The following is a 17,948-nucleotide window of genomic DNA, read 5'->3' as shown; positions in this document are numbered from 1 at the left end:
GGGGAGACACAGACCTTACACCCATGTGGCATTGTATGAGAAGGGTTGTTGGTTTTGCGTTTTTCTGGGGTCAATTCCAAGGCATTCGTTCAGGTGGTGGGGTGATGCTGCTTTCTGGATTGTTCGAATCCTCAGCTCCATGCTGAGGACCCTCCCGTGTTAGGAGGGCTGTGGGGCCAGCACAGCCCCTACCTGCGGCTCAGGGGAGAGCCAGACCCGAGGGTTCAAGGCTGGTGCAAGGGTGGTGGGATGGCCAAGAGCGAGGAAGAGAGAGCGTGAACCGGGGGTGGCAGCGGCCTGGGATCTGTTTGCTGAGCTCGCCGTGGTGGCCGCCTGCTCCCAGCAGGTGCAGGGCCGGGCGGCTTGCAGACTGATTCATTAGTCTTCACCATCTGCTGCTCGGGGCAGCTCGGAAGAGGCCGGGTCGGAGGACCCTGTCTGCTGCCTGGGCTCAAGGCGCCAGTCTTCTCCATGATGGACAGCCAGGCACAGCTGGGGCTTTAGAGAGCCTGGGCTCCCCCGCCCCGCCATGGAGACCACCAGGGGTGCGTGGGAGGAGACGGGGACAGCAGGGGAAGGGTTACACTGATGACTGGAAGTGTTTCTGGGTGTCGTGTAGACATCCATGGACGTTCTTCAAGTGGCAGGAATGGCCCCCTCCTCGCAGACATCGTAGTCACAGCTCAGTCTGCAGGGGTCTGGGGGCTGTCCTGGGCTCCCCTCCCCACCGCGCCTGCCAGCTGTAGCCCCAGAAACCAGGGGGCCACCTGACTGCACTGCGCTCAGGGCCACCAAGCAGGGTCACTGGCCAGGGAGTGGGGCAGCTTGTCCCTACGATGCACCTGAGCCAGGGCCCTCCTTGGGGTGTCGTGGTGCGAGTGAGCCAGGCATGGAAGGGAGAAGCCTAACCTGCTGAAGTACTGTACCTCCATCCCAGAGAAGCCTGTTTCCCCTCTGTTCGACAGCTGCCAGACTCCAGGAAGAGCTCCCTGCCTCGTGCCAGGGCCCCAAGGCAGGCCGGGTACAGAGGACCGTGGCATGCAGCGGGACTGTGGACAGGGCTAACAGGGCCACGGAAGGCCGTGTGCAGCCTGTGGTGGGACGTGCCAGGGTGGCCCTGCCCACTGAGGGGCCTCTGGGGGCTGGGCATCTGGCCTGCTCCAACACAGAGGATCAAGCCCATAGCCGAAGGCATGTCACCTGGCAGGGGAGCGGGGGCAGTGTGTCCCCTCCTGCTGTGGCTGAGCGTGAGCAGCTCAACACCTGAGGGCTGGCGTGGAGCTGTGCGCTGTGCACACGCGTGCACATCTGTTCGTTAATCATCTCTCCAAAGCTGTGTTGGGCTCAGAGTGCAGCAAGGTTCGACTGTGCCACCTGTGGTTTGGCGCTTGCAGGGCAGCGGCCATTGACTTGGAATGGCCCCGTGCTCCACCTTGATCCCCTCGGGCCCTGGGCCACCCATGGGCACAGGGCAGGAGGAGCCACTGCCTCTCCGACCCGCGGGATGTGGGCCGTGTGTGCCAAGACTCACATCGCAGCTGATGCTGCTACCAGGGCTGGGTACGGATCTGGCTCGGACTCCACGACCCTGCCTCCGCTTCAGTCCTCTGCCAGGGCAACTTGCCGCTGTTGACCAGTTCATGATAAAGCATGGCACACGGGAAGGAGGGGCAGGGGACGGGGATGGGGGGCACCCCAAGGGGTTCCCTAACCACACAGTGCTGATGAAAGGGCTGGGGGCATCCTGGCATGGGGTGTTTGAAGTGTGAAGACTGTGAGTGGGGCCAACAGCAGTGGAAAGGGCTGTAGCAACAAGGAAGAGCAGAGGTTCAAGGCAGGGCCGGCAGGGCTTCTGGGATGGAGGGTCAGCCAGTGTCCCCACTGTGGGGAGGGCAGGTCACAGTGTCACCGGGTGTGTGTTGAGAAGGGCACAGTCAGTGCGTCCAAGAGACAAGGCAGGGACTTTATTTTCCAGGTGATAGGAAACCATAAGGGACGTTTTTTGTTTTTTTTTTTTCAAGATTTCTTTGTTCAAAAATCAAGAGTTACAGAGAGAAGGAAGAGAGATCTGTCTATTAGTTCACTGCCCAGATGATCACAACAGCTGGCCCTGGCCCAGACCAGGAGCCCAGAGCTCTATCCGGGTCTCCCACTCGGGTGCAGGGTCCCACGGCTTTGGGCCGTCCTCTGCTGTTTTCTCAGGCCACAGGCAGGGAGGTGGAAGGGAAGTGGAGCATCGGGGACGTGAGCTGGTGCCCCTGTGGGATGCCTGCATTACAGACAGTCACAATGCTGCCGTCACCGTGGGGGACTTTGGAGAAGGGCCTGATCCTTGCCTGTCTTGGTCTCGCCCAGAGTGTGGCTGTGTGTGTTTCTCTGGGAAGCTGAGCATCAGCAGATCCTGGGGAGACAGGTGTCAAACACTCACGTGGGAGACTTGCCCTGCTGCCTGATGACTGGGGTACCGGCTGGGTGACTGCCCCATTGTGGCCAGCGGCCTGTGCCCATCCTCCCCTTGTCTGCCTGCTGCAGGAGAACCCCTACTTGTGCAGTAATGAATGTGATGCCTCCAACCCGGACCTGGCCCACCCGCCCCGGCTCATGCTGGACAAGGAGGACGAGGGGCTGGTTACCTACTGGCAGAGCATCACCTGGAGCCGGTACCCCAGCCCGCTCGAGGCCAACATCACCCTGTCGTGGAACAAGAGCGTGGAGCTGACGGACGATGTTGTGGTGACCTTCGAGTACGGCCGGCCCACAGTCATGGTCCTGGAGAAGTCGCTGGACAATGGGCGCACGTGGCAGCCCTACCAGTTCTACGCCGAGGACTGCTCAGAGGCCTTTGGCATGCCCGCGCGGCGTGCCCGCGACATGTCCTCCTCCAGCGCGCACCGCGTGCTCTGCACCGAGGAGTACTCGCGCTGGGCGGGCTCTAAGAAGGAGAAGCACGTGCGCTTCGAGGTGCGGGACCGCCTGGCCATCTTCGCTGGCCCGGACCTGCGCAACATGGACAACCTCTACACGCGCCTGGAGAGCGCAAAGGGCCTCAAGGAGTTCTTCACGCTCACCGACCTGCGCATGCGGCTGCTGCGTCCGGCGCTGGGCGGCACCTACGTGCAGCGTGAAAACCTCTACAAGTACTTCTACGCCATCTCCAACATCGAGGTCGTCGGCAGGTAAGGCCCGGGCGGGGCCACCAGGCTGTCCTCTGGGATGTCACCCGGCCCCTGGGTGGAGACGTGATCGGAAGCCTGGAGGGTCTGGGTCCACTGGACCGTGAAGGCAGGGCTGGGAGGACAGCCTAGTGGCTGGCCACGGACTCAGTGGTCCGGGACCACCCTTGGGTGTGATCGTGTCCAGAGGGACTCGGCAAAGCGGTGGAGTTCGCAGTTGCTGTCTACTGGAGAGAAAGCTGGCAGGTGACCCTCTACAACAGGAGGTGCCGGGGCAGGAAATGGGAGACGCGCAGGCCAAGCTTCCCCGGGGGGGGAGGTCTGCAGACAGCACGTGCCCCTCTCATTGATGATGTGTGACCGCACGTGGCTGGTGTGGTGTTGCCAGCTGGGACAGCCGGCCTGAGCCTTGGAGCCAGGGGTCTCATGGCAAGCTGACCACAGAGGTGTGGCTCCATGCCCGCCGGGTCTACCTCAGCCTCTGCTCCCTGCAGACACCAGGGGCATACTGCATGGCCTGCTGCGCCTGCTGTGCACTGTAAATTACATCCTTCGTGTACATGCCCCCTGCAGGACCCAAGACCCCTGCCAACACGGATAGACCCTCTTGGCAGACAGCACACTCCCAGTCCAGGGGGACAGTGGTCTCCTGGGAGCTGGGCCAGGGCCACTCTGACTTTGCAGGGTGTGGACACCATGCTCCCCCACCCCCAGGCCTGCTGAGTTAACCTGGCACTGGACGGGAGGTCCTGAGGGCGCTTTAGACCCGAGACTGTCGTGACCTGCGAAACCAGTCCAGGAACGGCCTCAAGGGCCTGTGTGTTTGTGGGCAGGTGATGTTCCAGTCAGTAGGAGCTGGAGCCCCTGCGTGACGTGGCGTGCCCAGTGACCAGAACCCTCTCGTGGGATTGTGCAAGGGCTTGGCAAGTGAACGCTGGGAGGCCCTCGGAACAGTTCCTGGCCTGTAAAATGTGCTTTCTGAAGAGTGGCATGCAAGGACAGGGGCAGCCTGGCGGAGGGCGGAAGTGAGGCCCAAGGCGGCTGGGGCACCGAGCAGGGACGTCCCACCCCGGGCAGCCACCAAGTGCTGGCTTTGTTGCTGACCTGGAGGACATTCCTGCTGGGAAGAAAAAGCAGTTTGCTGCAAGGTCCTGGGTAGACCTTGAGAAGGGGGAGGGGTGGGCACCTGCTGGTGAGGCAGGGTGGGGTGAGAGGGGCAGAGGTGGTGGACAGCAGGGCCAGCAAGGGCTCTTGTTTTCGGCTTGGGTCTGCGTATTCTTTGGCTTTGCATAGATTCCATGTGGACAAAGGCAGTGGCAGGTTGTTTGTGGGGTGTGAGTGAGGCCCCGGCAGCAGATGGGGGAGGAGCAGGTGCATAAGCAGGAGCCCGGGATTTGGACCCTGTGGTCTCTGGTCCCTCCCCACCACACACACACACACACACACACACACACACACACACACAGCACAAGACTGGCTAGTTCACACCCCACATATCCACAATGGCCAGGACTGGGAGCCAGAAATGGAGTCCAGCTTTGCCACGTGAGGGGCAGCAGCCTGATCCCTCTAGCCATTGCTGCTCCCAGAGGCTGCGTTGGCTGGAAGCTGGGAGGAGCCGGGGCCCCAGGCCCCAGGATTGAGTCCTGGCATTCTCTGTGGAATGGGTGCATCTGTACTGCTGGGCTGGCGCCTGCTCCCAGGATAGGATGCTGAAAAGCAGGACTCCTGTGGGAAGCACCAGTCTGTGGGCACGGCTGTGGGATCCCAGGCTTCTGGTGGCTCAGCCTCTGCATGACCCAGGCCAGCAAGATGCGTCCTCCAGCCCTCCACTCCCACCGGGCTTCGCAGCTCAAGGGTTACAGGGGTTGACACCCAGACCCTCCCAGGATCACACGTGCTCTCTGTCCTGCCTTGGGCTTCCCCAGGGAGCCCTCAGCTCCATCAGTGACTCAGGCAGGGTCCACACATCGGAGCCAGCTTGCCGCTGGCCAGGACTGTGGCAGGCAGGGTCTCGGTGCTCCACAGGGAGCTGGCAGCTGGCAGCTGTCTGTGAACCTGGGGCTTAAGCACTCTGTGTCCCGCCTTCCCGAGTCTTGGTTTTCTGTCTGTGACAAAAGCCCTGAGCCTGTCCCCAGCCCACGCCTCCCTGGCCCATGGCTGTGCCTAGCTGCCCCTGGCCCACAGTGAGCAGCAGGGACTAGCCATGGCAGTGGCTACAGCGATCAGTACACCAGGAGAAGAGCAGCTGAAAAGCACAGCTTGGCTCATCGATTTGTTAGGTCTGGTTAGACGGCTCGGCTGAGGGCCCTGACAGACTCGTCCTGTCCAGTTCCCCATGGAGAGCCCAGTGACGCCCAGAAGCCGGGGTGGCCCGGAGGAGAGGCCAGAGCCTGCCAGGTGACGCCTCCAGGTCGCCTGGGGGTACACTCGGGGAGGAGGCCATTCCTTGATGCAGCCATTCCCAGGGATCCCGTGGCGTTGCCATCTCTGCTGCCACCTGCCAACAGTAGCAGGCTGTCCTGCTGCCCACTGTTTGGCACCGTGAGAATGTCCTTGTCATTTAACTTCCCAGGTTTCAGAACAAGCCAGGCCTCATCCCCACCCTGCAGTCCCTCCCCGCCGAGGATGAGGTGGCCACACAGCGAGTCAGGCAGAGGTCCAAACCCAGGCCCAACTGTGGCCCTCTGCCTCTGCCACGGGGACGCCCTAGCAGCTTCCCCTTCTAAATCCTTTCATGTGAGGGTGGGTCCTCATGGGGGAATAGTGGGGAGGGGTGGGGGCAGGAGAGCATAGATCAGCTGGGCAGGAAGGAGGCTTCCGTGTGCTGCTCCCCGGGTACCCCCTCCTGCCTCGAAGCTCTTCCTCCCTCCATGTTTCTGGCCTCGTCCTGGCTCCATCCATGCCCACTGTCCTCTGGCATCAACAGGCCAAGAGCGCTTGTGGAAGAAGAGAGAGGTGGACAAGGGCACACAGCAGCCCAGGGGCTTGGGGTGTGAGAAGCCAGGCCCCAACAGAGTGTGGCTGAGCCAGGCTCCCAGGTTAGAGCTCAAAGCTGCCCTGTGAGGTCATCGTCCATTACCCAGAGGTGAGAACCGAGGCTCCAGGGCTGAGAAATAGATGAGCATCCTAGATAGAGTAGCTGTTGCCAGGGAAACAGGAAATAGCAGGTGTAGTAAGGATGTGGCCAGATTGGAGCCCCACTCATTGTTGGCGGGAATGTGAAATGCTGTCAGTGCAGAGGAGGATAGTACAGTGCAGCCAGCAAAGAAAAAACTGAAACGTTTCAGAGGGAGAGAGAGAAGGAGCGGGGTCTTCAGGGGCTCCATGGCAGCCTGGCGAGTCAGTGTGTGACTGCGAGAACTCTGAAAATGGGCCATGGATGTGGCAACGCAAGGAAGCCCAGCTTGCAGGCGGCCGGCCCCAACAGCCTTCTCCCACGGGGCTGTGATCTGCTGGGAGGGAGGAGGGTGGACCTGAAGGGCCTGAGGGCTCCTCTGGGCATCTCAGCCACTCAGCCATCATAGCCAGCTCCTGGCCTCCCACCCACCCAGCTCCCACCTGTACAGTATGGTGGCCACTCTGTGACTGTGGCCATGGGCCTGGGTGTGGCTGGCCAGCATCAGCAGAGACGGCCTCCCGCTGGCTCCAGGGAAAAAGCCTCGCCTGGCTTCTGCTGAGGGCAGACTGCCCTGGGCCACAGTGCGTCCGGGGCTGCGGTGGGTGGGTGCCTGCTCAGGGAGAGGCCCCCATTTTGACCTCATTCCCAAAGGGAGCTGGCAGAGCCGCTGGGAAAGTAGTTTTGTGTCCTTTTTTAACTATAATTTTTAAAAAGTTTACTTATTTTTATTGAAAAATCAGATATACAGAGAGAAGGAGAGACAGAAAGATCTTCCATCTGCTGGTTCACTCCCCAAGTGGCTGCAATGGCCAGAACTAAGCCAGGAGCCAGGAGCAATTCTGGGTCTCCCACACAGGTGCAGGGTCCAAGGCTTTGGTCTGTCCTTGACTACTTTCCCAGGCCACAAGCAGGGAGCTGGGAGGGAAATAGTGCAGCCAGGACACAAATTGACACCCATATGGGATTCCAGCATGTGCTACTCTGCCAGGCCACTTTTTAAAAAAAGATTTGTTTTGTTTATTTATTTATTTATAAAGGCCGAGAGAGAGATCTTCAATCCACTGGTTCACTCACCAAATGCCACAGCAGCCGGATGGACCAAGTCAGCCAGGAGCTCCTTCCAAGTTTCCCACGTGGGTGGCAGGATTAGGCCTATTAGCAGGGAGCTGGTTGGAAGTGGAGCAGCCTGGACTGGAACTGGAGCCCATGCAGCGTTGCAGGCAGCAGCCTAACTCACTGCACCAGCCCGGGGTGGGTGCAAGATAACAGAACCAGTCAATTGACACCGATTCCAGAGGCCCGAGGTCAAGGTGCTGCTGGCTGGGGCCTCTCCTAGAGGGGCGGTTGCAGCCTCTGCCCCTGCTTCCAGGGGCTGCTGGCCTGCTCTCTCTGCTCTCTGACACACCCTGGATGGCTGTTCTCCAGGCATCAGCCTTGGCAGTGGCTGGTGACAACACCAGCTTATAGCTCAAGCACACCCACAAAGGCCCTAGTTCCAGAAAAGGTCGCTCAAACAGCATTGTGGATATAGGGTTTCAATGTGCCCTTTTGGGGGACACAGTTTGGCTCCTGACAGATACCTGCTATGGGTTGGGTCCTAGAGCCTTGAGTGGCTGATGTGCTAGGAGAAAGAATGTGGGAATAACCCCACTCAGTGGCCAAGGAGCCTGCAGGTGCCTGCTGGAACACTCTGAGGGCAATATAGGAGTGGTGCTTGACCCAGCCTGAGATGGCCTGGAGACAGTGTGAGGGGGCAGATGCCAGGTGCCCCGGAGCTGGAATGGGCATGAGAGGAGCTGGCAGCCACAGAAGGAGGCTGGCCCGGTCCTGAGTTTGGTGAGGGCACTGCAGGGCTGTGGGCAGGGCGGCTGCGGCATGGGAAGTCTGAGGCTTGGAATTTTAGGGCTACTGGAGAGCAGCAGGGAGCAGCGGGGAGCGGCGGGGAGCGCAGGCAAGTCTGTGAGCCTGGACCGGGTTTGGAGGTGGTGCAGAGGTAACATACAGGAGGAATCCAGGGGACTGCGAGGCGATGCGGACCTGGGGCTGTGCCCAGATCCTGGGTGACTGTGTATGTGAAGGGGGTGGTTTGTGAAATGCTCATGGAGGCTGTAAGATTGACCCTCTGGGGGCACAGCCTCCTGTTCCTCCCCTAAGAAGGCCCTCCCGCACACCCCAGTGCCAGCAGCCACTCAGCTGCTGCCTGGCACCATGGCTGTGTCTTTGGAAATGTCCTACGAGGGGAACTTTGCAGCAGGCACTCTGACGTGGGCATGTTTGGCTCAGGATGTTGCCCTTGACCCTGTCTGTGCTGCTCGCTCCAATGATTACAGTGAGGGGAGATGTGCCCCTGTGTGGAAGGGACATGCACCTGCACCTGTGTGGCTGGGGGCGTGCACCTGTGTGGATGGGGCATGCACCTGCACCTGTGTGGCTGGGGGTGTGCACCTGTGTGGATGGGGGCATGCACCTGAGTGGCTGGGGCGTGCACCTGCACCTGTGTGGCTGGGGGCGTGCACCTGTATGGATGGGGTGTGCACCTGTGTGGATGGGGTGTGCACCTGTGTGGATGGGGGCGTGCACCTGTGTGGCTGGGGGCGTGCACCTGTGTGGATGGGGGCATACATCTGTGTGGCTGGGGGCATGCACCTGTATAATGGGGCATGCACCTGTTGGTATCTATGGCTGCCCTCCTGGCCCCCATGGAAAGACACGGGGCAGCTCCCAGGTTGGGGTGATCACAGACCAGCCTGCTGAGGCCATCTGGGTAAACCTGCGTTGGTTCTCTGTGGAAATGCTCAGGTGTGGCTGGCAGATCCTGACATGTGGAGGAGTGCCAATGACTTCTCCAGATAGCCTGGGTTCTGTTTTGGACCTTTAGTGGGCATACGATGCCCCTTGCACCCAGGCAGTGTGCAGGCATGGAAGCTGGGCACTCAGAGGTGCCAGCTGATGCTGAGAGGGGTGCAGGGCCTCTGAGAAAGATAGCAGGTACACAGAGGGCCCTGAGCCCGCACAGACTCCCGGACGCTGGAGCAAGGAGGCTGAATATGGAGCAGGTGGAGCCGGCTGGGGGCCTAGGGGTCAGGGGCCCCACCTGAGCAGGAAGATTCTGCCAAGGAGTGGGCCCCATGTCCGCTGCTGCTGCAGGACCCATGAGCTTGGCAAACAGCAGGTCAAGGGTAACCTTGTCAGGAGCAGGTGTGGGCGGTCCAGAGGAGAGGGAGGAAGCCTGCCAGCGGGGGATCCCACCTTGTGTCTGGCTCTCTCTCCAGCCCTGGCATGACCCCCCCCCCCGGGGCCCCAGGAAGCAGCAGCCCACTGTAACTTTCGGTGTGGTCCATGTGACCCCCACAGAGAGGACTCCAACCAGCTGCCCTCCCGGGAGCAAGGATGTACAGCCCAGACCCTGCAGGCTACTGAACCCCACATGCAGCTTGGTGACTTGAAAAGCCCCTAAGCCATAATTGGGGCTCCTGGGGCCTGGACCAGACAGGGTGGGGAGCCAGAGGGTGCAGGATGCAGACCCGTGAGCAGAACAGGCCTTATTCCTGCCCCACCCCCAATTGTAGGGCAGGCCTGATGCTGCGTGCCCACCTGGGGCATGTGGGCTCCAGTGCCAAGCATGCTTTAAAAAACAAAAGATGATTTGTATTGCAAGGTAGCGTTAAAAAGAGAGAAGTAGAGGGAGAGAGGGAAGGAGGGAGAGATATCTTCCATCCACTGCTGGGTCACTCCCCAAATGGCTGCAACAGCCAGAGCTGAACTAATTAAAGCCAGGAACCTCTTCCAGGTCTCCCACGCAGGTGCAGGGTCCCAAGGCCTTGGGCCGTCCTCGACTGCTTTCCCAGGCCACAAGCAGGGAGCTGGATGGGAAGTGGAGCAGCTGGGATATGAAGCAGTGCTCATGCAGGATACTGGTACTGCAGGTGGAAGTTCACTGTGTCACGGCTCTGGGCCAGCCAAGCATGTTAGGTTCTGACATTTGTGTCTCCCCGCAGGCTGCACACACTTCCGCCTACATCCGCACTGCAGGTTCTCATACGCCCTCACCCCGCACCTCGGCACCAGGGGGCCTGGACACCAGGCAGCCACCCACACGCCCACCCCTGGCCACCCAAGTCCTGGTGGGTCTTGGCACCGCTGCCCCTGGGTTCTCAATGCTTTTGGCCCGTTTTCCAGCTGTCCACTTTGCACTTGGGCTTCTGCCATGTTCTGCACTCCGACCCCCTCTACCCACCTGCCCCCCACAGCTTGCCCCAGGAGACCCCTCATTGTACCCTGCCCCCAGGAGAGGTATTGCCCCTTCCTTGAGCAGCTGTGTCAGCAGGAAGCCAACAAGCCATCTCCCCCCGCCCCCCCCCGTCCCCTGGAATACAGTCCAGCGCCCCTATGGCGCTCTCTCCGCCCCCCACTTGGCTTAGTGAGTGTCTGTCCAGGAAACCTGTCCCAGACCTGGGCTGCACCAGGCACACATACCTACTGCCCACGCCAGCAGGTTCTGAGCCAGATAGGCATGCTGTGTGTGTGTGTGTGTGGGGGGGTGGATTCATCCATTCGTGACTTCATTTGTTCACAAGCAAATGAACAGGAACGTAATTGCCAACGGCCACCACTTACCCTTCCCGCACCACACCCCGTTTTTCCTAGGGGAGGAAGGGGCTCCTTGTCCCCATGGGGCCAGGGGGTTGCGGCCCTTTGCATGCCTGGACTACAGCCACGCCGACCCCCTAAGGCGCCGCCATCCCCAGCCTCCCTCCTGCTGCCTGTGGTTCTGTGCCGGCTAACAGGGTTTATCAGCAGCCGGAGAGAGGTGATGTATGTTAAAGCACTTAATAGAAAAGGACTCGGAGCAGAAGCCCAAATCTGATTTCAGCAATGAACTCAATTGCCGGCCTGATTGTCTTCCGGGAGCAGTGGCTGCTGGTACTGTCCATGTTTCCTTGGAGAGGCCCGGACGGCCTGGGCCCTCACCTGCACCTCCACGCCACCCCACCTCGCCAGCTCCAGCCCTCCTCTCCCCATTGCTCCAGTCTCAGGTCAGCGGCCAGGCTGGCCAGTCCCAAACTCCCAACATCTGGGAGCTTTCCTTCCCGACCCCACAAGCAGCAGGCGGTCTGCTGAGACAGATCTTCCGTCTGCTGCTTCACTCTCCAAATGGCCTCACCAGCCAGGGCCAGACCAGGCCGGAGCCAGGAGCCCATCAGGGCAGCCGGGGCCCGGGGCCCTGTGCCGTCATGCCCCACTCCCAGGGTGCGTGAGCAGGAAGCTGGGTGGAAGTGGAGGCCTCGGACAGGCACACTGATGAGCGATGCCAACATCTGGGCAAGAGGTGGCTGAGCCAGCTGCACCCCGGCTCCTGTCCCCAGAGAACAGCCGTGTCGCCCGGGGCTGTGCCTGAACCCGCCCACACAGCCATGGGCTCCCTCCTGGTAGCTGTCAAGGAGTTAGAACACGAGTGGGCGGCGGATTGAGCAGGAGTGAGGCTGTGGCTGGCGGGGATGGGGTACCCCAGTCCAGGCTGCTGTGCAAGGAGTCAGGGCAGAGGTCATGCAGGTGCAGGTGACCTGCAGTGAGAGGCTTCCTGGCGCAGGGAGGGGTCCCCCAGGCCCTGGCCTCTGCCCTCGGTTTCTCAGGGCTCACCCTGGCTGCCTCTAGCATGCTGCTCCCTGTGTGTCCCCAGGGGCTGGGTGACATCTCTCTCCTGGCAGCCGCAAGCTGACCTACATCCCACCGGCCTCCTGTCTGGGAGCCGCTCCAAATGCCCTGCTCCCCTGGCGGGCAGGGGAAGGGCCCGGCTCACGATTTTCATGGCACTGTCCTGTGCCAGGCCTGTGCCCAGATGGTACCCCTGCTGGCATCTCCTGGGCATGACGAGCATCTCCCTGCAGGGCAGGGCACGCTCCAGCTTGACTCCAGCTGGCACCCAGCCCTCCTGTGTGTGGCTGTCGGGAACCCCACCCCCGAGCCATCCCCCATTCCCTGGGCTGTCTGACACAGCACTTTGCCTGAGGCAGTTGGTGAGGGACAGAGCAGGAGCGTGGCTCTGGTCAGTGGGGATGGGGTGCAAAGGTTCCCCTGGGGAGCTGGCAGAGGACACCCCGTGACCCTTCACACACATGCAGCTCCTCCCTCTACTGCTGGTGACAGATCGGCCGGGTCAGGGCTGTGTGGGGAAGCGACTCCCATCGGCAGTGGCCCTCTTGCTCCGTGGTGTCTGCCGAGCAGGCACAGGATGCAAGCACAGAGGGGCTGAGGGTCAGGCCGGCCAGGACTCTGGGGCTCCTGCCTCTGGCCCCAGCAGCGGCTGTCCAGTGAAAAGGCCAGATGTGCTCCCCAAGCCGCCCACCCTTGCCTGGAGGTTGCTCCCTGGACAAGTGCTGAGCGCCCACTGTATTCCGGTGCCTTCGGGCAGCTGCACAGCCACCACGGTGCTTCCTGGGGTGACCAGTGCACTGGCACCCAGAGAAGTCGCTTGTTCAAGGACACCAGCACGGACCCCTCGGAATGGGGTGCTGAGTCAGCTCTCCCTCCCCTGTTCCTCTTTCCTTCCTTCATCCCTCTTTCCCTCCCTCTCTCTCCTCTCCTTCCTGCTCTCCCCCCTCCAGCTATCTCCTCTCCTCTCTCCCTGTCTCCCCCCTCCTCCTGCCCCCCTCCCCGTGCCTGGACAGAGCCCAGAAAGAGTTAAAACCCTGAGTTGGCAGTGGGGGGTGGGGAGCAGCAGGGCCTGGTGGGCAGGGCTGGCTGGCTGGACCCTGTCCCTCTGCTCATGATTAAATAATGCCTTCTGATGGATGAGCCGAAAGTGCTGTGCAGGGGCAGGCGGCCCAGGCGCTGCTCTCTGGAGAAATGGATGGTTCCGAAGGTCACCTCCACAAGGCACCTGAGAAAGTGGATCCCTGGAGGAAGGGGGCCCTTCTGGGGCTCAGCGGGGAGTCCTGCTCAGGAGGTGCTCCCCTCCCAGCTCTGGGCGCCAGGCCAGAGATCGTGCTTCTGGAGTTCCCTATCCCAGGCTGGACCGGGAACTCAGGAGTGGGGTCTGGGCGGCTGGCCGGGGTGGGAGGCCCTGGCTCCAGGACCCTCTCCTGGCCTGTATGAAGCAAGCCTAGGCGACCCAGAGCCGGCCCGGAGCGCAGAGGTCCCAGTTCAGAGTTTGCATCTTCCACCCAGAAGCTGGGTGCTGCCCGGCCCTGACCCCTGACCCTGGTCTGGGAAATGGGTAGAGTGGCGCTGCCAGGTTTCCATCCAGACTTGGTCAGCGCTGCACAGCCCAAGGGTGAGCACGGGCAGTACGGTGCCGGTTTGCTCGTTTATTATATTTACTGCATCTCCCGGGCAGGGAAGGAGGAGAGCGGAAGGAGGAGAGATGGCGCGAGGGATGCGGGGAGGAAGCGGGAGGAGGGGGCCCGTGGCGCTGCGCATGCGTCCGGGAGCCGCAGGCGCCACTGCCCACCAGTCAGCGGCCGCTGCGTCATTTCCTTGGACACGAGACCAGCAGCTGATCCCTGTCGGAGCGCATGGTGCGTGAGGAGCTGTCGGGACCGCCGGCCTCAGGCAAGAGGCTGACATTTCCACAGCGTCTCTGTGGCATCTTCCTCTAGGAGGCCTGTGCTTTAGCCATCACCCAGTTTGCAGACTGGAAGACTGAGGCCCAAGGAAGTTCAGCAACTTGATGAAGGTTTCCCAGGAGGAGCTGGGTCTCCCAGGCCAGCAGCCCACCAAGAGAGGGCGCAGACCCCAAGCTGTGGGGGTAGAGATGGGGCTTAGGGCGGCAGTTAAACGCAGGCTTGGACAGCCACATTCCGTAGTGGAGAACCCAGATTCACCTTTGAATCCCAGCTTACAGCAGGTGCGCACCCGGGGGAGCAGCCTGCCGTGGACCTGGCTGCTGCAGGCATGCAGGGAGTGACCCAGCAGATGGACACTCTGAATCTCAGCGTCTCCAAGATGGGCACTGAATTTGTTGAGGATGCCAGCGGAGCCTGCCCTGCGTGGGTGGGAGTGCGCAGGCAGTGGGTGTGTTGCTTAGGGTCTTCCATCCGTTCTGTTGGTCGCTCGTGAACGACCCACGTCACTGATGGAGGTAGGCAGGGTTATTGCTTGCACTCTCGGGTAACAAATGGAGACTCTCGTTGGTGAAGAGCCTGTGCAGGGTCCTGGTTCTGTGGTGGAGCAGACCTCCGCCCTGCGGTACCCACATCCCGTGTAGACGCTGGTTCAAATCCTGGCTGTTCCACTTGCAATCCAGCTTCCTGCTATGTGCCTTGGGAAGCAGTGGAGGGTGGCCCAAGTCTTTGGATCCCTGCATCCACATGGGAGACCTGAATGAAATTCCTAGCTTCTGTTGTAGCTAGCAGATGGAAGATCTTTTTCTCTCTTTATCAAACAAACAAACAAAAAGATTCAGCATGAGCCGCAGCGGACAGGGCTGTGTACCTGCAGCTCTGGTGTCAGGCTCGCTGGATCCCACACAGCCAGGGGTGTCCCTGCCCAGGCCTCGGCTTCCCCAGTTGCAGAATGGAGCAGGAGACGCACCGGTCGTGGGAAGGGCCGGGCACTGGCTCCTTGTGCAGAACCAACAGTGGGCAGCGTGCAGGCTGCTGGCCTGCAGAGACGACGTGGGAGGTTTGTACAAAAAGTAAGACGCTGTCTGGGGGTGTGTAGAAGACATTGCCCGCGCTGTGCGTGTTCAGGTCAGTCCTTCACGGCTCCCCACATCCCATTCACATATTCGTCCGCGCCTGCACCCACAGTTCCACTGAGATGTTAGCTCACGCACCACACAGCCTTGCTCCTCAAGTGCCCAAGACGGGGGCAGCAGCGCGTTCCCCCTGCGGCTCCTCCCACAGTCTCTCTTGTAAAAGCCGCATCCCCCTGACCCGTGAGGCTGCCCTGCTCCTCTGAGGCCTCACCCTCCCGTGCCCCGGGCCCACATCGGCCCAGCCCTGGCAGCAGGGCCTCCGAGTGGCTGTCCCAGATGGGTGGCGGTCATCGCTGACGTGTCACCTGCCCACTTCCTTCCCACAGCGGCTGCCCCACTGCGCCTCCCTTCCCCCAGCCCAGTGCGTGACAGTCCTGGCCCCTCCACCTCTTCCCCAATACTTGTGCTTTTAAAAGCTTATTTATCTATTCAAAAGGCAGAGTGACAGAAAGAGAGGGAGATCCTTCATCTGCTGGCTCACTTCCCAAATGGTTCCCACAGCCAGGGCTGGGCCAGGAGCTTTACCACGACCCCAAGTGGGTAGTAGGGACTGAAACACTTGGGCAGACTGCTGCTTGCGCCGGGCACATTGGCAGGGACCTGGAATGGAACTGGAGTGGCTGGGACTCGGACCAGGGCTATGATGAGGGCCACTGGTTTTGTAAGCAAGTCGCAGCATTGCTGAGCCCCTCAGCTGTCCCTGCTGGCCGGGGCAGCCCTCCCGGGGCCCGCTGGCTCTGCTGCAGAGATGCCCGGGCAGGTTCCTTCCTCGGGTGTGGTGCTCCTGTAACTGAGCCACCTGCTGAGGTGACCCGGGTGACCCTCGTTACGGACACAGTGCACACAGGCTTTCTCCCATGCTGTGACTCGGCTTCTCTTGGAAGCGCAAAGCTACAAAGCTGAGATGCCGTCCGGCTCTCCAGACTGTCACCCGTGGTTTGGGGCCAGGGCTGAGGAGCACCCCTAAACGCAGCTTGTGAGGTTGGCTCCTGGATTTTGTTCTGGGAGCTGTCACGGTCTTCAGGTCTCTTGAGTTCTCCCTGTGTGTGCCGTATGAAGTTAGGGTCCGTCCCTTGAGAGGTGACTTTCCCATCTCATTCACTCCCCACTCGGTGTCATCTTTAAACCGGTACACCAGGTGTGACTGCAGCTGGGCCAGGACACACTGAAGCTCACAGGTTTGGTGAGCTGGACATCTGAAGTCCTGTGCAGTCGCAAATAACGAACAATCCAGGAAACCTTCTCACGTGTCCCGCGAATGCTGGGGGAGAGCGGGGAGGGGCTGCGTGCCGCGGCCTCCCTGCTGGGATGCCATTTGGCCTCTGGGTGCCAGCTTTAGGAGGGGGCGGGGATCGGCAGAGGGAGCCCCAAGCACACAAGGCACCCGCAGCAAGCTCAGACAGACAGGAACCCCAAGAGGGAGCCAGTGAGTTCAGGCCCCAGACGCCCCACAGCACCGGGCCCGAGTGCAGCCTTTCTCAGCACCTGGGTGCTGGGCAGCCCGGCCACCAGGGCCTGCCCAGAGGAGGAGGCTCCCAGCTCGTTTCAGTGTCCAGCCAGGCGGCAGAGAAGCCAGGACAGGCAGCCACATTCCTGTAGAAGACAGGCCAGGGCAGCGCGGCTGACCGGGTGGGTGACCTTGCTGCCGGATCCACACCTGTGCTGCCTGGGTGCGTCCTGCGTCAGCACCCCAGGACTCCTGTCATCACCACCACAATACGCTGTTCAGCTGGTGCTGCTCGGGTGTGCATTTTTAATAAGCCAAGGTCAATGTGACCAACCCAGGTGGATGGCATCTTTTCCTCTCGTAGCCGATAGCTAAAAATATCCGTTCCTCTGCCGAGCGGCGTGCATGGGGTAGGTTCCTGGATTTCCACTGCCCGGGGTTCCTCCCCAGCTCACTCAGCCAGAGCAGAGAGGGTGAAATAGAAGGCCAGAAGGAAATATTCAAACCCTCCAAGGCCGAGCAGGTGTTGCTTCCTCCCTGCAGGAGTTGTTAGACCCTTTGAGGAGCTAACGTGCACGGAGACCCTGACTGGTGGGGGGGTCGCCTGCTCGAAGGAACAGGCTCATGCCAGGCTTGCGTTCTGTTCCCAGGGGACTGGAGCCCCTGGACTGGAGCAGGGTGCACAGTGGTAGGACGGGGCCCATCGTAGGCCCGCATGTGACTTCAGAGGGGTCGGATAAACAGGTGTCTTCATGCTGCACCTGTAAAACCTCGGGGCCCCTCGACTGGAAAGGCATGAACGCCAGGACTTTGGCGTTCCACCTCTCTTCCCTCCCGGGGATGGGGGTGGGGGGATAGGACCAGCTTCCAAGCCCGCTGCCCCGCCCCCACTCCCAGCCTGCTGACCTGTTGTGGAAATGCAAACCTGACTGGTTCAGGTAAAGGCAAACCGAGCCGAAGTGTAGAGCTTCAGCCGTATACATCCCGCCTCCCCCGACACCCCGCAGGTACAATGGCCTTTGCTGTCCAGCGTTCCCACCGTTGATGTTGGACGAGTTATGGTTTGACGGACACCTGAGGTCACGCAGCCTAGGGAAGCCCTGTCACCAGAGGACATTGTTTTTGGTTTGTCAAAGCCCAGCTGCATGGGAGCTGGTGCTGTGTAACGGGTCAAGCCACTGTCAGCAGCACTGGCATCCCACACAGGCACAGGTTCAAGACATGGCTGCCCCACTTCCTATCCAACTCCCTTGAGACTGCACCTGGGAAATACAAGTGGGACATGGGGGCTGCAGCTGCCACAGGTCCAGGCCACCGTCCCTGGCTGTCTCGGCAGCCCCCGCCCCAGCTTCTGTTCCCAGATAGCACCATGTCCAGGGAGCAGCTCCAATGAGCCAAACCGCTACTCAGAGCCAGTGTCAGGCCTTGTAGGGCTGCTGCTCAGCCAACTGCAGCCGCCGCCCCTTCCTCCTCCCCTTGGGCCACATCTTGGACCAGCGTCTTCTGGCC

The 17,948-nt window shown here is 61.1% G+C and overlaps 1 protein-coding gene across 1 annotated transcript in view; it reads left to right on the top strand.

Moving 5' to 3' along the window:
- NTNG2 (netrin G2) overlaps positions 1-17,948 on the top strand; it is a 40,917-nt gene that overhangs the window by 12,102 nt on the left and 10,867 nt on the right. Inside the window, exon 2 of the mRNA XM_041004656.1 lies at positions 2,533-3,176. Within this exon, the coding sequence (XP_040860590.1) occupies positions 2,533-3,176 (644 nt within the window). The remainder of the gene's footprint in view (positions 1-2,532; positions 3,177-17,948) is intronic.

Source organism: Ochotona curzoniae, unplaced genomic scaffold (genome assembly GCF_017591425.1).
Source record: "Ochotona curzoniae isolate NIBS_2020 unplaced genomic scaffold, NIBS_Ocur_1.0 scaffold_3208, whole genome shotgun sequence".
NCBI classification, from domain to species: Eukaryota; Metazoa; Chordata; class Mammalia; order Lagomorpha; family Ochotonidae; genus Ochotona; species Ochotona curzoniae.
Note: the sequence above shows the minus strand (reverse complement) of the source record. Positions and strands in the feature narration are given on the sequence as shown.